Below are 22938 nucleotides of genomic sequence, written 5' to 3'. Positions count from 1 at the left end.
GGATTGGAAGGTACCTGAAAGATCATNCCCTAATCACAGCAAGGTCTTAGCCCAGAGTGGCAGGAGAGGGGGTGAGGACCATCCTCTGCAGCTCCCAGCAGGGCAGAGAGCTGGACTACCAGCATATGAGCCCCTGGCAGCAGAGCAGAGACTGCTGGAGTGTGAGCTTTGTGCTTCCTAATGGCATCTATAAATAGCTCCGGCCTCCCACTACCAGCACACGCTTGCTCTCTGCAGCCCATTTTGGGCAGCAAAAGCCTCTCCCCTCTTCCCACCCATCCTCTGCAGACTGGCTCATGCTCCCAGGGCCCCAACGGGACATACGCACCCTCGGGATTCAGGCTGGACACCAGGGGCTCCGGCAGGGTCCTGGGATGGCTGAGGAGCTGCTTGGTGCTGACTCGGGGAGGTGAGTCGGTACCAGCGGTGGGAGGAAAACCTACAGGACAGGGAAATACACCTGGCTTAGGCAGGGCTTGCACATCCTGTGCTTTGCTTTCTGGGCACAGCTGCCGCAGTGCTGCAGGGCAGTCACATCACCCACTCCAGGTGCTCTGGAGGAGAAACCACCAGGTCCCCTTCTGTGAGAGCCTCCCCCACCTCCTCTTGTCCCTGCAAGGATGCAGACATGGCCCTGGGCACCACACTCACCCTTCCCCTGCCAAACACAAAGAGGTCGCTGGTGACCAGAGCCTGTCCCCACCAGCCCACAGCCCCTGGGGACTGATGCTGGCCCTTGGCCACCTGCTTTTTGCTACAGCTGCTGCGGTGACATGCAGCAAGGCTGGGAAGGAAAGCTTCCTGCAGTCACCTCAGCCCCTAAAGCAGCACTGCAGGATCTGAATTCTGAGCAGGTCTACGAGCAGCCCCCAGGCTTCAATGGGGGCGAGGAAAGAACCCCAGGGGTGGCAAAGCTCAGAGACCCACTGGAGTGGTGAGCGACTGTCGTGTCAGCACCAAACCCCATCCCTGCTGCCTAACCTCAGTGCCCAGGGCAGAACCAGCCAGCTTTGGGACTGATGCCTTGGAGAAGGAGGCAGGGAGCAGGCAGGGGACCGCAGAGCAGCCCCTGTGGCCGAGCCAGCGGCAGCATGCTGACCTCCGTTTCTCCGGTAGGCTGGCAGCTCGCACGGGCTCGGCTCCGGCTGGGCATCCTCCTCAGACCTGGCCTGCAGGACAGTCACCGTGGCCCCCGTCTGCTGAATAAACTGCTGCAAATTACACTGCCTCAGCTCCTTATTTAACTCCTCCAGCTCTTGGGTCTGGGCCTGCAAAACACACACCGAGGGAGGGAACAGGATGAGCTGCATGTTCCCCTTATGTCCCCAGGCCACAACCTGGGGATACAACCCCTGGGGCTGCTCCCACAGCTGGGGCTCACTCTGCCAAAGTCAGTGGAGGGGACCTCAGGAGTACTGTGGCTCAGCTGCCCCTCTCCGAGGGTCTGCAGGAAGGAGGGTGCTCAGGCAGTGGCGATGAGAAGGCATTGTTTTGGGAACAGCCCTGGTTTGCTGCATCTCCACAAGAGGGTGCGAGTAGCTGGCAAATGGCAGCCGCTGCTGTGCTGGGAGATGCCGAGCACAAATGAGATGCTTAAGGCAAGATGCTGGAAGCATGGCCAGCTGGGGAAGGGCAGCTACCTGGCTGGGTGAAAGCTTTTTGCTTTTGCTCCACCGAAGGGGACCCAGTGGGCGGAAGGCAGGAGTCATCAGCCCCTTGACCCCCTGACGTTGGGGGGCTGCAACAGGAGAGCTGGGGGGGCATCACAGCTCAGCCTGAGCTGCCATCTCCACACTGTGCAGCCCCCTGCCATAAGCCTGAGCCCCTGCACAGCTTGCATGGTCAAAAGGCTTTGTGCACAGGCACTATGAGGACCTATGCTATGCCCTCTGTGATTCCTTCATCCAAGATAACATCCACCCTTGTGCCAATGCCACCAACCCCACATGTGGACCATTGGCTCTCCAGCACCGTTGGCTGTGCTGGAGCAGGGTGATGCTGTGCTCCCAGGGCACTAGTCAGCAGGAGCCCTAGCCCAGATGCAGCTTGTATGCAGAGCTATGGGCGTGGGACCCTGTGCCAGCTGGGTCAGAGTGGCACTCAGTGCCATGTTCACTGCCCAGGTAGGGTAACTAACCCCACTCAACCCACTGGTCCATGGGGCTGGAAAGCTGGCCCCATCCCCTCCCCAAAAGTCCCACTACCCCATGGGGTGGCTCAACCCAGTCCTATCTACCTGCAAGTTCTTTTCAGCTTCCTCCAGGGCCTTCTCCACACTGGCCAGGTTGCTCTCCAGCTGGGTGCCTTGCTTGACCTTGGCCTCCAGGTCCCTTTTCATTTTGGTGGCCATGTCCTCCAGCTCTATGGGGCTGGGCAGAGAGATCTCCTTCCCCCTCTTGGCCCTCTCAGCCATCTCCCACTGGATCTCCTCCTGCAGGGCTTCAGTCCGGGCACTCAGCTCAAAGATCCTCTGGGTGTACTCTTCCAGGCTGGCTCGCAGGCTTCTAACTCTCTCCTGCCGCTCTCGCTCACACTCCTTTTCCAGCCGGAGCTCGCTCTGCCAAAATTCCTCCTCGCCCAGCTCTGTCTCATTCCTTCGTACCAGTTGCTCCAGATAGAGGATCTCATTCTCCTGGCCGGCAAGCCGGCTGCGCTCCCAGAGCCGTAGGTCCATTTCCAGGGTGTCCCCATGGGCCTCCAAGGAATGCAGCTGCTCCTGCTGCTGCAGCACCCTCCTAAACAGCTCCTCTTTGGAGGGTTGGACAATCCCACCACCCTCCAAGTCGATCCCTTCCCGTGTTTGGTGCCTCCATCGGCTCACAGCGAACGGGTCGCTGGAGCCTGTAGGACCCAAGTTGAAGGTCATGGATTTTTTCGGCTCTCGAGAACGGGGTGCATCCATGCTGGTGAGCCTGGGCTTGATGGGCAAACTGGCCCGGATGAACGTCCTCTCGGGAGCTTGTGGAGCACCCTCTGAGGAGGGCCGCTCGGTCATGCTGGGGCCTGTCCGCCGCAGGATGAACTGCACGTCGTTGGCATACTGTCCACACTTGGCCAGGGACTCCAGGGGGCACTCCAGCGGCAGCAGCTGCCGCTCCTTCTCCCGCAGCTTCTGCACCAGCACATAGCGGCCTGTCTGACCTGCCAGGACGTGAGCATATCATTTAGGGAAAGCAGTGGCCAGCACTGGTGTGCTGAGGCTGCTGCCCCACCGGCAGCAGCTGGTGGCATCCCCACAGCTGCAGAGCAGGACCCCCACCCACCCAAGGTCTCCCCTTCCCAGGAAGCTCCTGCAAATGGGGCATCCCCCCAGCAGATGGAGATGGCTCACCGATGGCCCGTGCCAGGGCAATGACCACTTCTTGGCAGGTAGTTTGCTCTGAGACACCGCACACAACCCTCTGGATCCCGTCCACCCAGACCTTCAGCTCCATCCCCACGACTGCTGGGCCTCAGGTGCACTAGGTCATTGCAGGACAGGCTGCCTGTGGGGAGAAAAGAAACCAGGTTTCCATCCCAAGCCACTAACAAGGAATACAAGACACTTGAAAAGCAGTGTCATTAAATCATCATCCCATGGGTGAATCCTAGACCAAGGCTTGCTGCTGCCCTGCACAGATTGCATTTTTGTTGATGTTATTAAACACTGATATTCATCTGCAAAGAAAAATAATTTTTTTCCCTCATGTCTGTGATGGGAAGAGATGGGGTTTGTGCAACTGCATCGTGTCCAGAGGATGCCCAGGTAATTTCTGCTGTGAGCACAGACTTTTAATGGGTTTGCTAGACTTTCACTGCAATTTCTCTGACAATCTGATAGCATAGCACAGGAGGATTTTCCAAAAACCATTGGAAAAGGCAGAGAAACCACTGGCTGCCTGCTTTTACAATAGAATTTTGAGGGAAGGTGCAGATAATGCATATTTTAATCTATTTATGTCCATCTCAATTTATCAGAGAGGGATTAAGAAATTAAAATAATACCTCTTTCTGCATAAAAACATGACCAAAAGTCGGGTTTGGGAGAGGGATCCAGGCATAAACACCCATGATGAAGCCCAGGCTCTGACCAACACTGGGGTCTGACTCAACTCTAACCCATCAGCTACTTCTAGCTTAAAACAACACCTGTTAGCCTGGGCTCACCCAACTCCTGCCTCTTCCAGCAGCTCAACAACTGCAACAGTCATAAATTAAAAAAAATTAAGCACAAGCTGTAAAGAATTCAAATATTTGAGCTTATGCTGTTTTCAAACACTGTGCAAAGATATATCTATTTTCCTTGTTATAATACTGGTTTTAGTAGTGTCAGTCTTGTCTGAAGGCCCTGCATGGAGGAACATAGACAGGAAACTCCCAGGCCCTCTGTCCTGAGGGTCACAAACTGCTTTCACAACCTCACCCATGTGGTTGCAGCCCCTCCATCCTGTGCTCCAGCTGTCCCAAGTTTGCAGCCAGGCTGTGAGAAAGCTTGAACTCAGGTTAAACATTCCTTCATTATTTTTGTTGCCTACTTGAGTAATCAAAGGCAGGGGCTTGAAGGGTGGTCCTATCTCCAGTGACGAGGAATTTTAGTCATGGTGTGAGAAAGGTGAGGAGGAAATAGGGTAGACATGTCTTGGTGAGGCTGTTCCGTGCAGATGCCGGGTCCTGTTGGTGTCACCTCCCTGCCCACCTCCGAAACATGGGCACAGAGCAGTGCAAATACCTCAGCGCTGAGCTCATGTTTGCCTTGGCTGAGCGACCGGGGAAAACCGGTGGGGATGAAGGGCACATTGGGTTCGACTGACCTCCCTGAGAGGCCAGAACGACCAAAATTTACAAGATTTGACCCAATTTAATTTTAAAGCTGGGTTTTGGCACTGCTCCCCCTATTCTGTGTATTCACAGCCGTAACTGTCCCCTGGCATGGAGCAAAGTCCAGGTGCCACTGCGGCACCACCCAGTTCACCCTGAAACCACTGCTGTACACTAACAGACACACCCCAGCCTCCCCCTCAGCAGTACCCTAATGCCAAAATCGGAGTGGCAACACATCCCGGGGAGCATTATCCCCCTGCAAGGGACCCAGCTAGTATCAAATCCTGCCTCCTGTGCCATGACCCGGTAAGGAGGCCAGGAGTGTAAAAATAAATAAGAAAAATAACCCAGCTTCTTGAGTCACGCCACACAGTCTCACCTTGCCCGAGAAATCCAGTGGCTGCCGAACACTGCGGGCTGTGGAAGCAGGATGGCTGCCGGCACACGGGTCCCAGGCACCCGTCTGGGTTCAAACCCCGCACCAACCTCTGGCCCCGCCTTGGCTGGCGCTCCCGGGCAATCATTTACCAGCAGCCAGCACGTGGCACACCACTGCCAAAAAGCTGGGAGCGGGTGGCAGCCAGCTTTTCTCCTTATGTGAGAGAAACCCTCACAAAAAAGCAGCCAGGGCATTGTCCTCGCTGCATCTCTCCCTCTCACATTCCCCAGTACCCCAAAACCCAGTCGATTTTATTGTTTCCTTAGATCTTTGCAAGCACAGAGGGTCCCTGTTAACCAACTGATCACTCACTGTAACAACTGGGGTATTTGGGAGTCATTGTGCCCAGCTCGCTGCCAGATACAGGATGTTATCTGTCTCCCTGAAGAGGGTGCTAAATAGAGCTGGGGGCTGCTCCCTCCTGCCTTCCAAGGGAGGATCAACTCCCACCCAAAACCAGCCTGGCTGCCCTCTTCCTCCAAAGCTCTGGGCTCACAGGGAAGCCGACAAGACAAAGGTTCATCCTCATCTGAGGTAAACCTCCAGTGCTCCTTGCACCCTCCAGTTCCTGCTTGGAAGGGACATCACAACCTTAACACAGCATCTCATTCTCAATATCCTACTATGCCAGTATCACCCTAGTTCAGAAAAACCCACCAGGCAATAAACCTAAAAGCCTTCACCTCACCCCCAGCATCACCTCTGCTGTAGTCCACCCAACTCTTTACCATCAGTCAAAAAAACCCAACAGCTGGGGGACAGTCTCATTGCTCCACTTGCAAATACGACCCTCCTCGAGCTTTGCTGCCAACCACCTGCATTAACAGTTACACCACCAGGTAACAGAAAAAATGGGCTTTTCCTTGAGCAAGAACTGTTTTTCTTGGGGAAGAGAAGCTTCTGGACGGGAGGCAGATTTCCAGCTGCCTGTTTGTATTTGCCCTAGGAGGTCACTTTGATTACAAGCCAGAAGTGCAGGCAGCTGCCAGGCCCTGCTGCTGCCCCAAAACAGCACCAGGGAAGCAAGCAGGTGGCTGCAGGTGCCGGGCCACATGACGGCCACTCATTTTATTCTTTTCCCCACCATTCCACCACTGTGGATTTGTAAACAATTTTTATCAGAAGCAGATTAAAAAAATGACTAATTTTCTGCTCCCGTCCTCATGCGATACATCCTAAAATTGAGAGTAGGGATGATTCATACCACGACTTCAACAGATTTCCTGAGAGTCGGAATTTCAAATGCTGACACTAAAAAAAAAAAAAAAAAAAAAAAAAATTTAAAATTAAAAATCTTAGATCTTGCAGCTTTATTTTGTTTACTGACATTGCTGTCTCCAGCCTCTCTGAAACTGTCAGGCTAAAGGAAGAGGAGATGAAGCAGCATTTCTGCATGTGCAGGAGGATGAACATTCTACTCCTGCAAACTGCCACCCTGATTGGCTGCTGGGACTTGCCAGGGCTTGGTGATCTCCCCGGACCTGAAATAATACATGTGCACTCACCCTCCCAACACTGATTTGCAGGGACCCCTGCCGTGTCCCCCACAGGGTCCCTCAGAAGCTGAGACAGCACCTTCCAGCCAAGGACTGCAAGCACTTTGCAAGAGTCTTTCTACCACATTTTGCCACACACAGGAATAAAAAAAACCTGGTTCAGAAAAAACCCACCCATATTGCACTTAACAGCAAGGCTATCCTGCAACCCAAATCCCAAAGTGTCCCAAAGACCTCTACCAGAGCTCCTAACAAGGACCATCTGGGACCAGCATAAAGGTTTTGAGATGAGCATCCTGCCAGCACTAGGGTTTCACAAATTTCTGTGGGTTCACTCACCTCCCTAACTATGTCCACCTCCTGGAAGGAGAGCAGGGCCACAGGAAGAGCTTCCCAGAAAGTGTAATTAAAACTGAAAAGAATTGAGAAGACCAGCCTTTTGGGTCAGGGTTTGGGCTGGGGGTAGAGTCATAGAGACTCATAGTTAATAAAGATGTATTTGTACTTGTTGCAGGCTGTGATGAGCCTATCTGTGAAGCACCAAGGTGTCCATGGGGAATAGCAGCTCTGCATTTCTTTGGATACACTCCAGGAAAATGCTGGGGTACTGTCAGTCATTTTATTCCTACTTTGAACTTGACCTTCTTGTTCCTCTCCCACCCAATGCCAGGGGGATGCTCATCCCAGGCACAAAAATAAAAATAAACCAATATATAAGAAAACATCAAGCAGGGAGGGGAGGGGTGGCCCCGTGCCACCACCTTTCATGCTGGCAGGCTCACTGTGACTCACTGCCCTGGATCAAGTGCTGTGGTGACACATCCAGCAGCTATTTAATACTTCCTGAAGTCTCTCACTGCCCAAAGCACTGGGCCCAGCTCCTGGACACCAAAAGGAAGAGATAGTACTTGTCTGCCTGCTGAGACCGCTGGTGGGGGAGAAGCCTCCCTTCTACTCAGATGTGGAGAGGTGACCCAACACAGAAAAGATCCATAAAGAACCAAAGCCTCCTGACAACACTCATCCCGCAGCAGGTCGGAGGGGATGGGCTGTGGTCCAGGTTTCCCTCCAGACCATCAACAGTGTCCTCTTGCCTCGAGTCCCTCTTTTGGAATGACACCACCTGCCCTCAGCTGGGCTGTTGCAGGGATCAAGCAGCTCTGCTGGGCTTTCCATGCCATGTCCCTCCCAGGCCAGAAGGTGATGCCACAGTCAACGCTGACACTGCTGGCATGTCCAGCACTGGGCAGAGGTCAGCCATGGCAAGGGTTGACAGTGTGGCGCTCCCAGGGCTGGCAGTTCCCATGCTGGGTAGAGATGACCATCGACATCTCTGAACGAGGTGTCTGTGCAGCAGGCTCTGGGGACCACTGATGGTCACTTGCACTGCATCCAGGAGCAACAGACAAAGCCCCTGTCTACAGCGACTTGGGTACATGCCCTTTCCATCGTGCCAGCTTGTCCTGAGGATGGTGGCCCCAGAATCCCGAAGGAACACATCCCCTGGCCTGGTGCAAAGCTGTCAAGACCTACCAAAGAGGTCATCGTCTTGTCCTTCAGCATTGGGGCCATCAGACTGTGGGCAGGACATCTGCACAGGGCTCCAAACCAGAGCAGCAAATGGGTTACTTCAACCCAGCACAAAGCATTGACAGTGGTTAAATGTGCTCAAGAGATGACAAACGAGTCCTACCAGAGTGGTCACAGCCCAGAGAGGCAGCTTTTTATGCTTCCCTGTCACTGGGAAGGTGTGCAAGCATTACTCACCCCTCAGGCCTATGGAAGCCACCAGCTCTTACGCAAAGCAACCACAAGCACCCAGGAGCAAGGAAGCAGCAGGCATGGAGCTCTAATTTACACCCAAGCAGCTTATTTAGGGGTGGCCATAATAGCCCCCACATCCTCAGTTCACCCACCATTCCCCATCCAGCTCTGCACTCTGACATGATGTGCCTGACCGCAAGCCCTAAAAATCAGCAAATGACTGAAATCAGTAATTTAACCTGAAGGTGCAGTTTTACCAGAGATGTGCAGATGGACCCCAGCCTAAACACACCCCCAAAGCACGCTGCGCTTCGACAGCAAGCAGTGTCTTCTGTGGGCATCCTACAACACGTAATGCACATTTGGCATCTGCAGAAGTTTCGTCCATGTTTCAAGGGCTTTTTGCACCCAAAAGGTGTCAAAGAAAAACTACATCCTGTGGCACCTGCATGCTCAAGAGCTGAAGCATAACTTTAGTATGAAGTCACAGACCACCACCAAAGTCCCCTGGCAGCCCAAGGAGGATGAGCCCCATACATGAGGATCTTGCAGGAGCTGCCCAAAGAGACAGATTTCTGGAGAGCCATAAGCACTATGCCAGCAACCACCTATTAAGAGAAAAATAGAGGCTTGGGGATTTTCTGCTCCACTTCCTCCCCAAAATTACAGACCCACACTAACATACCTGTGGAGGCTAGCAATGTTGAGCAGGGCAGGAAGAGTCAGGGACAAATCCTGCCCAGGGCTGTGACACAGGATGGGGACAGTCCTCGGGGTGATGGCCTCCAGCAGATTTTGGGGAGGGAGGCTCATACTATGGCTGATGTCAGACACTCACTCCATCCCAGCTCTACCTGTGGGGATTTCTCTTACCATTTCTTTAACCCAAGCTTTTGGATCTGCTACAGCATCAGACTCACATGAAGGCTTCAGAAATAACACTGGGAAGAAGCCGGGAAACTTTTTTCCCCCCCTCTCTTAAACAAGCTAAGACTTATTGGCATGGCAGGCCGGCATTGAGAGCCAATTCAAGGATCACAGGCAGTAATGACATTTCAGGGATGACTACCAGTCAGTCCATCCCAGAGATGAACCACCAACCAAAAGCTCATTATATATTAAAAGCATCAAAAAAACCCCCCTCCATCTACTGCACACACTCACATTACAATGTTTCAGCCTTGGAAGCGGAAGGATCATCTTTCGCACCTTCACGCATCACATTTCTCCCTTGCAGCACTAATAGTTACTGTCCATGGGGGAAGAAGAGCTGGCAGGGCTGGCTAGTAAAGTCTACCGTAAACATGAAGGTTTTCAAGGGAACCATTAGCAGCACCTGCTATTCCTGTAACCATTACCATCCCCCTCAGACCCGCATGTGAAGAGTGACTTCATGAAAGCAGCTGAAAGTAAATCCATAGTTTCTTTTCAAGGGGGAGAAGCAAAATTAGCAACATGTAGATTAGAGGGGAAAGAGGAAGGGCTTTTGTATTGCCATGCTCATTTTTCCTTTCTATTGAGCTCACCCTAATGCCATGCCCAGGATGGGCTGGGGAAGTATTTAGGTTTCCAGCTCCCAGCAGAGGCAGGGCTAGGTATTGGTATTTCTGGGCCCTAGGCTGATCTAGAACTCATCTAGGCTGATCTAGATTAGGTTCATCATCATCTTTAGGGGATGACTCTCAATTCAGCTCTGAAGGGTATTTGCCAGACCATCTGCACAGAAACACAATCATGGCACACATATGCCAGCAGGTCCCGTGTCTCTGCTGCATTCATCTTCCACAGCAGTCATCAGTGAAGGCATGAAGTAATTTGTGAACATTTCCCTATTATTACACACAGCCCATTCCCCAGGTTGGACAAATATTGCAAATCTAGAGATGCAAGAGCCTGCTCAAGCCTTGGAAATACTCCAAAGTACCCTCTTTCTCCTCCTCAGCCAAAGAGGAGAGAGAAAGATAATTTCCATTCCCCCTGCTTGAGGGCAAGACCCATATAGGGAAAACCCAACCAATGAGCTATTTGTCCCAATGCCTCTAGAAGAGCCAGAAACAAGCCTCAAAGCACAGCTTTCTGGAGATGCTCACCCAGTCCAGCCCAGAGGACAACATGCACCTTGGCCAGCAACAAGGCAAGTGGAGACAGGCACTCTCCCTGTCGCCTCTCAAGTTAATCAAGAATTTAATTTCCACAGGATTACAGGAAAATTCAGGCTCTGCAGCTCTCCTCCAAGTAGGACCAGGGACACAAAAAAGCAAAATGACCTACAAATATTTTCCAGCCAACCTGCCTTCCAGCCTCCTTCAGGAGAGCTGGTGTCAGCCACCAGCAACTGTCTTTCCACTCTAGTTCTCATCCTACAGGAGAAGGTGATTAACAAATTAGCAAATGCACAACCAGGGATAAACCTCCCAGATTTTATTTGCCATTTCCAAAATAACTTGCAGTTTCCTAGCCTGCTTCATAAAGCAGCCACACGTCAAGGACACGCTGCTGGGTCTCCAGAGGAGAGGATGCACTGATGAATATGCAGGTGCATGCTGTCAGGGATATTTATTTATAACTTTATAGGATTGAAAAGGTCTTTAATGACCATTTGCAGAGAGCTGAAAAGGCTCCTTTCTCTCTCACACACAGACACAAAGACAAATAAACAAGAGAACCAGAATTAATCCAGGCTGAAACCTTTGATAAGACACTTGGGTATTTTAGAAGTCTCTGCTTTCACACTACTTGGTTAATTAGGTGGAGGTGCTATCAATCCCACCTAAACCTACCCAGAGAAAATAAACTCTTAAAGTACTAAAATCATGGCATATCTCTGGAGAGGCAACTCAGTCTGGGACATCAATCCAGGGGTAAAAATCACTGTCCTTCAACAAGTGATAGAAATCATGGCCACATGGCCTCTGCTGGGAGGCAAAGGACCTTTGGCTGAAGGGGTTTTGATGCCAGCAAAGGGCTTCACCTCCCTCTCCACATGTAGGTCTAAACACTGGCAGTCAAAGTATGCCAGCACTCAGTGATACTTGAAGGACTAGGGTAGGTCAGGAACTGGTGCCAGGGACTGCGCTGGCTCTCCTGCCTGTGCAGAAAGGGGGACTCAATAAAAATATATTGTTTTTTCCGAAGCATTTAGGAGCTTAATCCTCACACAACTAACGCTCACCTGGGGTCACTTTGTGGAAATATGTCCTTTTGAACTTCCTACTCCAACTTCTTCATACTCCTGGCAGGTCATTAAAAAGCCAAGTGAATTCAAAGAGGACAGGACCAAATCCAATGTCGCAGTCGAGGCGATCCTTGAACCGCATAAAAGTGCTCCAAAAAAATACTTGAGTAGTAGTTTTGAGGGACAACTAGTCCTCAGCACGCAGCATCTCAAAAATTCAAAGCAATCTTTCTAGTACATCCACTCCTGGGTCCCAAGGATGTTTCCCTTTCAGAGTGGGAAGAACAAATGTCCTTTTGCTACATATGATGCTGAATTTATAAGATTTTTAAAAGACTAGAAAGAGCAATAGAAAAGGTCTTAAAAAGAAAGAAAGAAAGAAAGAAACCCCAATGAAATCCCCCCAACAACTACAGGAATCCTTTCTGAGGTACAAAAGCCTATGCAGATACAGCTTTTTTTCCCCCTTGACGGTGGGCAGAAGGGAATACCTTGGACCAGGTATGACGTGTTACAACCTTGTGCCCAGGCTGGGTTAGCCCTGGGAAAGCGTCGCGGATCCACTCCTTTGGGATAGGACCCCGAGGACGTGACAAACAGGCCTGAGAAAGCCCCATTCCAGAGGAATCAGGGCAGGGAGAAGAGGAAGGAGAAATGACCTCAGAGAAAGTCTGGGATACACAGACTTTCTACAAGATCAAACCATTATGCAAGGACCTGGGCATACTGGTCAAGAGGCCAGGGGGATCGCAAGCTGCCTTCTGACAATTGAGCTGTCCCTCAGAGAAGCAGGGGTGTGTGTGTTCATGTTGCAGGAACCAGCCAGCACCAATCACAACATGCAAAGAGGTAAAAGCCTGGTCTACCCAGCATTCCTACCACAAGTATGTTTGGCTCCTTGCAGAAAGGAGCCCTGACATCTCCAAACATTGCCAGAACTCGGAAAAGAAAATATAAACTGGCAAGTGAAAACAGCAACCACAAAGCCTCCAAAAAAACCAAATCAACCCATCTTTATTCTTATCTTGAGATGCCTATGGTGTTCATCCAACCTGCTGCACACCACCAGCTGCCTCAGGCAAGCATCCAGAGGCAGAAACCAGCTCCCTGCCGTACACTTACACTTCCTGGGGAAAGCAATGTTCCCAGCAGGAATCATTAAACCAGCAAGAACCCTTCAAGTGTTCTCCCTGCAATCACACAGTCAGACAGCTTCACAACACCATCTGGGTGCCAATGGCTTCCCTGGGCTGGTAGGAAAAGCAGGGAGCAAAGGGGAAGCTGCCACTTGCTGGGCTTCTCTGACAACACAGTTACTCTCCTACAGGATGCTCTGTGTGCCTCCAAAGTCCCCGTTGTGCTCAGGAGTATAGTGCTTAGCATCATGGAGAACATCCATGGGGGACTCTGGATCCCAAAACTCTGTTGAGAGCACTGTGATATCCCATCATCAGTCCTTCCAGTTACACAGGAGACACCTGGGAAGGGTTGAGCACGCAGCTCCTAAGACAAATAGCTTCAGCAGATTCTGCACTACAGCAGGGTTAGGAAATAGCAGAGAAAGCCTTCCCAAATTCAGACAATCCTCAACTGCCCAGAATTTTCCAGCTTCGGGCTGATCCATCCATGTGTTTGGGTAAGAAGTGTTCCAGGTTATTTTTTCAGCCCCTTTTTTTTTTTTTTTTTTTTTGCTGCAACAAGTTTTTCTAGATGACTAGCCTGATGCATCTGGAAGCACCCCAGCCCTCAAGAAAGTGCTGACTCCAATCCACAAAAAGCCAGATAATCAGCTGCTTTTAGAAGCTCATAAACTTGGCATCTGAAAAATGGAAGGACATAAAAATGGTAGCAATCATTTGCAACAATAGGATTTTGTTAAAATCCTTCAGTGGAGACATGCTTATGCCTTAATTTGACTACACAGGTTTACAAGGGCACAGACAAGTTGGGACAGATGGAAGAACATCCTTTAAAAAGATTTCAAAAACAATGCATATACACAGAGCTAACACTTAGTGTCCCTTCACATTTATTTAATCTTGGGCACAGAGCAACCCACTGTCAAGTAGCACCTGGACTTCTTCCTAGCTCACCACAGCACATGACCTCACAAGACTCCGGAAAATACTCTACTCTGAAGTCTTGGCACACACATCATGGCCTCCCAGCCAGGGAGGATTAACCCCTTGTCTGGGTTTGGTCCCAAAAAATCACCCCTACAACACATGGAGAAGCAACAGAACATGGGCTTGGGTCCATTCCAAGCCACCACTGGAGGTTTTTCATATAGCAGAAGACACAAGGCAGGACAGAGAGACGCTGAAAAACATAGATGAGATGAACCAGTGCAGTTCAGATGGTAGCAGAGGCACTCAAGCAATATTTCCCTGCAGCACATGGTGATGGTGAAGGCAAGCACAATACAAATCTCCAATACGGAGGTGGACAACGCACACATTGTCAGAGCACACCAGCTCCCACCAACCCCATTTAACATCCAAAATTCTTCAGCACAGAAGCTCCTCTACTTGTTTGGGGCAGTAAATCCCTGTATCTTCAGCAATTACACCACCCTACCTTTTTTGGACAAGTCATATTTCCAAGAGCAGGGAAGCCAGGATGATTCAGGCTGGCTGCTGCTGCACCACTCTGGCCAGCCGCCACCCAAAGGTTTGGTCAAGCCTGGCAAGCTCCCCAGCACCCTCACTGGGGCCTGCGGGTATCCAAAGCTACAGAGTAGCTGAGCATAGCCATAACTCACTTTTTTAAGCATAAGGGGGGGAAAATATTTAGAATAAATTAAACTTAGTTTTTAAGTTGTTTTATTATCTCAGGGTGAGACAGTTGCTCAGGTCCCCCTCTTCAAGCCCTGGGTAGAACTAATTCCTATGTCTCTCTTGCACTCATTTGCAAAGTTTTGTATTTTAGAGCAACTGCCACCCCCTTGCTAGGAAATTTCAGAGTGCAGGACCCCCAGACCGGCACCCACAGCACTGCAAGCTGTGCTCCCTGGCCTCCCAGCTTTCTACGAAATGGTGGAAGAAAGGCTTTAGGAAGATGTAAGCACTTGTGTGAGCTTTTTGATTTCTATGCCATTTCCTTCAAGAGGGTGTGGGGAAGCCAGTGGAGCTATGTGGAGAGGGAAGCTAGGCACCATGCTCAGGCTCTCCTAGCAGATAACTGGGATACAGGAGGATTCCTGGCATTCCAGCGGCACCAGCAGAAGGTAAGAATGTCCATCCTTCCCCATAACCCCTTCCTGAGCAGACATCACCAGCACTGACTGATAAGGCAGGCAAGCAGCGTTTGGAAGCGCTCCTGCACATACAGCATGTGCACACGCATTTGTTCTCTTCTCCCTAAGAAGAGCTGCAATTCCTGCCGCATGAGGAGTGTAACCCCACACAGCTGCCTCTCGAGGTGAGCTGACAGGTGTGTGTAGCATCACTGTCCCATCCCGGCAGGATCCAGCGCCCTGCCATTTGACGGCAGAGCTCTGGCATTCCTGCTCCCACACGTTCCCGGGGCCTGCCTGGCAAGTCTTGGCAGAGCACCAGGCCAGGGCCCGCCAGTGTGCCGTTAACACCAGCATCCCTGAGAGGTGGCCCTCGCTCACTGTGAGGAGCAGACAAAGCTTCTGTCCTGCTTCCCGGAGCACTTCTCACTCATTTCCACCTGTTTCTCCCTAATTTCTCCTGAAATCAGCCACCCTGAGGAGAGTGCCAGGGGTTGTGCTGGAGGCAGCCCCTCTGAGTGAGGGGTGCACGGCTCTTGACTCTCCTTCTGCGCAAATACCACACTCTTAACACACGTTTGGGTTTCTAACCTGCAGTTACAAAGTGCTGTTGCAGGGCAGGGAAAAAACAGGGAGAGAAGTTTGGTATCCCGTCCCCCCTCCCTCCTCCTCCCCCCAGCAGGCCACAAGTGGAGTTACGAAACAACCTGCCAACCTGCCGGCAGAGTTCACAGAAGGCATCAGAAGTATGCAGCTGAAGTCTGGCTCTTATCGAGGAATTTAACCCTTCTCCTCGGGGAGACGGAGACGTCTCTGGACGGAGGAAGGACGGACAGCTTTGTCCCAGGGATGCAGATGGCGAGGGGAGGAGGCTCATGGCATGGACTGCTGAGACCCCACGCCGCCTCGGCTGCTCCTCCGTTGGGGGCTCTGGCCAGCGTTTTCCGCGCTAAGTGGGGCCGCGATGCTGCTCCTCCGAGCGGGCCTGGGTGGCCCATGCCGGTGGCCAGAGCTGCTGGGGATGCCCGTGCCAGCGCCCGGCTCCCCGAGCAGGTGGGAGGCAAAACCACCCGGCGCTTGTGACCGAGACACGACCGGCGCGGCACCAGGCAGGTGGCGCTGGGGCTCGGGGGCTCTCCAGCGCCGAAAGCCGCTCCCAGTCAGCCCAGCCCCGGCTCTCGTTACGGGATCCGGGGTTCCTGCGGCGCCCTGCCCCAAGCCAGCCCCTCGCCGCCCCCGCTCCAGTTTGCAGCCCCGGGGGGTTGTCCCCCTCTCCCGTGGGCCCTGCCAGGCGGCAAGGTGCCGGCTGCCCCGGAGACAGCTCTCCCCGCGGAGATCCGTGTCCAGCGGCCCCACCGCAGCCGCAGCCCCCTCCCCGGGGCCGCTCCCGGAGGTGCCGGCCCGGCTGCGGCAGGGCAGGGCCGCGCCCCGGTGCTGCAAAGCAGCGGCGGCCACTGGTCGGGAGGCCCGGCCCGGCCCCACCGCGCCGGTGCGCACTCACCTGCCGCCGGCCCGGCCACGGCTCAGCAGCTGTAGCTCCGGCTCCTCTCCTGGGCGGCGGCGGCGGCCGCCCCGCTCCGGTCCCGCCGCTCCGCTCCGCAGCGCGGAGCCGCGGAAACCTGCGGCCCGCCCCTGCCGCGCCCCGCCTCGACAGCCCCGCCCCGCCAGGTGAGCCCCGCCCCCGCCAGGTGAGCCCCGCCCCGCCCCCTGCGTCCCAAACTCACACCGCGGCCTCGGCTGTTTTAAAAAAAAACAAATCTGAAATTCTCCTTAAAAAAAAAAAAAGTCTTAAATTCTTCTTAAAAGAGCACTGAATCAACAACTTTAAATTCTTCTTTCTTAAAAAAGTCATAAATCCTCTCTAAAACCAAACCAAACCAAACTAAAATTCTCCTTTTAAAATAAAGTCTTAAATTCTCCTGCTTGTTTTTTTTTTAAGAGCTCATAAATTCTGCTTTTTTCCCCCTAAAGTCTTAAATCCTCTATTAAAAAAGCCCTCTTAAACAAAGCTTTTAAAAATATTAAATTCTCCTTTTATTTAAAAAAGTTATTAAATTATCTTTTCTTAAAAAGTCTGAAAACATTATCATGGTTTTTAAAAGAAGTCTTAAAATCTTCTTTCTTAAAAACAAACCAAGGAAAATCTCACTGTACTTCTCTATCCCTGACTCCTGGCCCCCCTCCCATGGGGCCATATGGGCGGGCTCATTCCTGGCTGGAAGCGCTCAGCCTGTTTGACAGCAAGGCCCAGAGCTCCACCTGTCCTGGCAGGTCCCCAAGCAGAACAGAGGAAACAACCCCTTTTCAGAGAGGAAGAGCTTGGCCCAGGAGGTGGGTGCAGCCCTTGTGCCCTATGCCCTTCAGCTGGCCAGGGGCTTAGAACACCCTAAAACCACAGCAAGACGATAGGAGGGAGACAGGTTCAGCCGGTTTTGGAAGAAGAAAGGTGCCTGCTGCTGTGCTGGAGACTTTGGAAACTTCTCACCTCCTCCCTCTATCTGCTTTTCTAGCTCCCAAAAAACCCACCTGAAAGCTTCCCCTGCCTGGCACACCAATGCTCTTCCTCCACAGCCCACTAAGCAATGGGGATGGCTGTGATGGCATCAGCCTCAGCATCCCATCCTGGTGGTCTCTATTGGCGAAGGTGCTCCAGCAATGTCCGTGCTGCTGCAACCCCAGTGCCAAGCATCACCCACAGTGAAGCACACACACAGTTATGTTTATATTTCTTTATCCAGAATCTCTTGTGAAACATCCTACCACTCATGAGGAAGGATGACCCAGCCATCAGACCACGGATCCTGAGATGACCACTTCAAAACAGATCTCAGGGTTGCTGCTCCATCACAAAATGTGTGTTAATTTTAACTGATAGTCAGAAAATCCCCATCTCATGTGGACCTTATGATATCCGTATCTAAGGTTTTGGATATCCTTAACTACTCTCTTCTCCACATCCAAGCTGCTGGGATTAGGAGGTGATGCAACACACAGGTATGTAGCTGTCACTCGGCAGCTTTAATTGGGTTTTTAAATGAAGTTTTCTGTTGTTCTGACATATTCCTCATAATTATGATCTCCTAAAATCAGATAATACATCTGGCACTCCATAACACAGGCCATGCCCTGGAGACCGTACAGCGCAGGAGGAACAAAGATCCATAAAAGAAAACAACAAAAGCTGTTCTCAGGAGATACATATCTTATTTATTAGCTTGGATACTCTTCTGAGATCCTAATTAGACACATACTGAGGAGAGGTTCATTTGCCACTAGTGAGGATGATTGTCTTTCCTTTAATAAAAAGATTTTGTGTTTTAAATCTTTCTGTCTTTTGCAGGTTGTAAAAATATTGGAAATTCCTTTTCACTTGTAAAGGTAAAGCTAATACTGTGAAAAATAATCTTCTACCTCTGCACCCACACCTTCATGATCCCTTGATCCCCCACCCTACTGAGAGTTTTCCACATCTTCCATTAACCGAGATGGATGAAAGTGTCCAGCGTATAGTTTCACAATGGTGAGCTCCTCCAGCCTGGCTCACGGACCAGCTTCTCCATCCATTGCACTGTCTCAGTGCATCCACTGTCTGGATTTATTCCTAAAGGTCCTGTGACGCTGGGGCCATCTTCAGGGACTGACCAAGGAATAGTGACTGAACTGATTTCTAGGTTTGGTCTCACTGGTTTCTTGCTGGGTCTTCCAAAGGTTTGTCTTAGAGTTTTGGAAAGTCACATGGTTCTCGTACACTGTGTAGCCAGGCTGCTTCTGGGAGGAGAGCAATGCTGCCTCAGCATCTTGAGCAGCTGAATCATAACCAAGCAGGTCCTTTGGTCTCTCCAGCAGCAGATGAGATAGCAACCCTATCTGAGTTTCCCCAAAGAAAATGATACTGTCTTGCTGCTCTCCTTAGAAGCACAAAAAGTGTCCTTGCTCTGATGCTTCCTAAGATACAGAATACGTTTGCACAAAAACCCCTCATGAGTACAAATGCAGTGTGTGCGAGGAGAAGCTCACCTTTCAGTGACCAACTATAGCCTCTCTTAGCAGAGCTTATCTCCCTTGAGACAGCCATCCAAGCCAGCTCAAACACAGCAGTGTTAACCTGTGCTACAGTGCATAGTCAGCACGGGCAATAAGGGGAAAACGGGTATTTGAGGTACCGGGATCTGCAGAGCTGTTGGGTTTCGGCTTTAGGCACAAAAACAAAACCCTCTGAGCTGTTGTTGGGAGGGGAGAGTAGAGGAAAGCTTCTTTTTTAGGCCCATCTCTAAAAGGAAAGAGTGAGAAGCCAGATTTTCAGAGGCGTCTCCACAGGAGCTGGATGCAGTCAGCATAATGGCTGTCAAACCTTCCTGCCAGCCTGAGGGTCGTCTGTTATTTTGCCATCTCCCAGCAGGCACCAGAGGCAAGAGCTGCAGTCCCCCTCCTTCTGAGGCACAAGGGCTACATGGCCCCCATGGTGCTTTCCTCTCCTTCTCCCCTTCCCATGGACTCCTTAAGGCCTTGGGAATGTGGCTCCAGATCCTGTGAGCCTCAGGAGATTTTTCAGTCACTATCCTTTCCTGACACAGCCACAACATTTCATGTGCCTCAGGGAAATTACTCAGTGCATCCCTTGCCTGCCTGAGCATACAGAAGGGCATGTTTATCCCAGATGACTTTCCCTCTCAAATAAAGACAACCGCCCCCAAAATGCCAGCCTTTCCAGCAAAGTCCTGGCACCAGGAGAGAATAGTGGCCGGTACCATATGGCATATTGACTTTCAGCAGACACCCTCTACCTCAAGAGCCGTAATTCAAAGCTAGAAGAGAGGACCTATATATATGTACATATAAATAGTATGTATAAATAATACATATAATTACATCTATATGAAAATAGATAAAAATATTTATATATATACAGGAGTACTGCCTCCCATTGCTCAACATATATTTTTAGCAGTGTTAGGAAGTGCCCATTGACTCTTTCAGTACTCTTAGGACTTTGGGAAATTTGGAGGGTATGAAGTTTTCCCAGGTTTCTTTGGAAGGTCAACCTGCAGTTGATTTTCTGGCAAGGGTTTTATTATGCAACCATACACTGTTTCGGTAAGAAACAGAAGATGCTGCCTCAAATTTAACAAAAACACTTCTCTGGAAGAATTTTTTTCTCTGTTTCTAGGACAACAAGAGACATGAGAAAGAAAAGATGCTGCAGCATCACAGGAATGCCGAATCGGGGCTCAGCATCGCAGAGCCACTGCAGCTGACTGCCATGTACTACAGACCATACCCCATCATTTCCACCTGCAGCCCTGCTTGGGTTAGGGCTTGGAGGAAAGAGAGACTTTGGTCTGGTTGGTAGACTAGCTGTTCTCCTTCAAGGGCAGGCCTCTTGGCCTCTGAAACTTGATATATTTCTTGTCCTGCTTTATTCAAAGGAGCATTCATTCTGCTTCTGCAACAGGCCTGGAAAATTTGCTGAGCACTTGTCTCCTGTGACTGCAATACAAATGGGGATGCTCAACAGCAGCCTGTAGGATTGCGGTCTGAGACAGTAAACTTTTTGGCTACATTGGTCTTATGTATTTGAATTGCCCTGTGTAGGCAAACATCCCCTTTCCAAAAGCACTGACAGCCACTGCAAGGGCTGCATGTGTCTCTCTGCTTTCCACACCTGGGGTGGTGGGAGCTGTGAAGGGAGATGACCTGCGAACGGTCTCATGAAAAGTGGTGTCCAGCACATTCACAGTACAAGACGAATATGAGCCAAGCGGAAAGGCGTTGTAAAAACCCACAACAGACTCAGAGCCAGAAATCTCAGGTCCCTACATCCTCCAGAAACCTGCACTGCCTTGGCTTTGCTAGAATGGCTCTTGCAAAAGGTCCAAACCAGCAAAATCCAGCTCCAAAGTGGAAGTGAATAACTCAAAATGTGGGGAAGAGCTCTCGCCCCTTTTGCAATAAAAAGTAGAAAAAAAGGGATTTAATTAGGTTGGAGCTCCTGCATTCCCATCCAGCATCCTTAGGGGAGAGTATGGTGGGGTCATTACAACCTCATTGCCATTCCCCACTTCAACAGTGAGTTGAGCTGTGTGACACCAGGAACAGGGGAGGAAGAAGCAGCTGAAACAAAGGTGGATAGGAGTGAGAGAGAGAAAATGGACAGGAGAAACAGAAAGGGGAAAGGGCAACACTGTCAGGAGGAGAAAGGATGCCCAGGGCACATCCCACAAGATTTTATTTCCCATCCAGCTGCTGGACAGAATTCTGAAGACCTGCCTTTAGCCTAGGAAATAGCCTCATTAATTATGGCTGTTGAGTATGGGAATGCAACAGCTCTTCACCATTCTGCTGCTCAGGGAGCCTGTGACCCAAGCCGTTCAGGTTTCCCAAGCATTTAGCAGTGTGGTCATGCTAATTTAGTTCGGTTTTTCAACTGAACTTGCAGGGAAAAGTCCTCTTCTTCCCAGAGGCATTGAAAGTTTTGACCTCCTGACCCTCCCTTTTACTAGGAGGTTCAAAAGCAGCATTGCAGCTGTTAAAGTTTTTCTTCATGCCTCAGTGATTCTCTGATGGGGAACCAAGCCGGTGTTTATCTAGGCTTGACCTCTCTTCTTTGAGCCTGGAGATGTCTCTTTCATTCAGTGCTACAGGCAGGGCAGCGCTGGAAACCTCCCTGCCTTGCCATTCACTCCCTCCCTGTGTGCAAATGCACCAGTACCCGTTACTAATCCATCCCCCACCAGGAGCTGGGATTCCCGGCACTGATCCTATTTGTCCATCATGCTGCAGATTCATTTACATTTAATCCACCATGACTTGTCTATGAAACACAACCCTCCTGCTCTGATGCTGGCATCCATTTGGCTTCCAAAAGTCAACAGTTGGTGTCTGAAAAAAAAAATAACTCCTGCCTAGCAGGCCACTACTGGCCTCACATGGATCTCCAGTGTCTTGTCCTCCCCTCCACTGCCAAGGCTCGTTATTTGGAGAGGACATCCTCCACTTAATTTACCTCTTTGTCACACACCGTATCTGTGACAGGCTCCCTCTTTCTTAAGGACCAAGATCCACCAAAGCACATGAGAACAGATTTAAGGTCAAGCATCTTGTTTCAGGATGTCGCTCACACGTCACATCCCCTATCTGAGACCTTGGAGAGGGATGGCCTGATTTGTTACTGTTGTATCCTGGATATTTACTCACAGCAGCCTGATTTTCAAGCTAACAGGGCAGTGCCTTCTGCTTTGGACAGGTGCCACCAGCTCATCTCAGTGCTGAAGCATTAGGTTAGGATGCAAAGTGAGGTGTGAGAAGGCGGGAGAGGAAACCTCTCTGAACTGCTAGTCTGTAGAGCTGTGGGATTAACCACATGCACACCAACAGATTAGGGTCATTACGTAGTCATTAAAAAAGGGAGAGTCCTACTGTGAATAATGACAGGTGCTTCACACTGGCAGGTGCCTGGTCCCTGTGGTGGAGGCTTGAAGGTGATGAGATAGACACGAGCGTTGTAGACATCTCCAAGGCAGGAGCAGCCCTTACCCTTTTTACGGCTCTCCTGCCACCTGAAAATAGTGGTAAGCACAGAAACATGCATGGGTGAGGGGCTGAATTACCCTGGATTGTCCTCCCAATGTCCACACTGCAGAGCCATCTGCAGAAAGATGCCTGTGGTAGAAGCTGGGGTAAGGGTCTGCACCATAGGCCCCTGCATCCCTGCTCAGTTGTTATCTCTTTAGGTGAGCTCAGCTTCCCTAGCTGCAAAGCTGGGATAATGTTTAGTTTGCTTCTAGGGGTGTGGAGGAACAATTAATTAATGTTTATGAAATGCTTTCAGATCCCTAAACAAGAGGGGTGAGATAAGCAGTGAGGATTCATGAGGTAGGTGCAAAGCGTTATGATGAATTATTGGAATTCAAAGGTAAATTACTGTTATTGCTGCCTAATAAGCAGACATAGCCATTAGCCTCCGACAATCTGATTTCTAACGCTGTTAGCTCCTTTCCCCCTCCTTCTTCTCAGCAAGATTGAGGTTTCA

General features: G+C 50.8%; 1 protein-coding gene across 4 annotated transcripts in view; it reads right to left on the bottom strand.

The window, feature by feature from the left end:
• RASSF7 (Ras association domain family member 7) overlaps positions 1–22938 on the bottom strand; it is a 36885-nt gene that overhangs the window by 3634 nt on the left and 10313 nt on the right. For 2 of the 4 annotated variants that reach the window (XM_017813063.1, XM_017813033.1), the window contains exons 1-5: positions 5180–5293; positions 3332–3485; positions 2237–3141; positions 1100–1268; positions 329–439 (exon numbers count right to left, since the gene is read on the bottom strand). In XM_017813063.1, the coding sequence (XP_017668552.1) occupies positions 329–439; positions 1100–1268; positions 2237–3141; positions 3332–3434 (1288 nt within the window). In that variant the 5' untranslated portion in view covers positions 3435–3485; positions 5180–5293. Of the gene's footprint in view, positions 1–328; positions 440–1099; positions 1269–2236; positions 3142–3331; positions 3486–5179; positions 5294–16410; positions 16488–22938 lie in introns of those variants that run through there. The other 2 variants (XM_017813053.1, XM_017813044.1) reach the window with 2 other exon arrangements.

This window comes from Lepidothrix coronata, unplaced genomic scaffold, assembly GCF_001604755.1.
Source record: "Lepidothrix coronata isolate B3197 unplaced genomic scaffold, Lepidothrix_coronata-1.0 Scaffold1, whole genome shotgun sequence".
Classification (NCBI taxonomy): Eukaryota; Metazoa; Chordata; class Aves; order Passeriformes; family Pipridae; genus Lepidothrix; species Lepidothrix coronata.
Note: the sequence above shows the minus strand (reverse complement) of the source record. Positions and strands in the feature narration are given on the sequence as shown.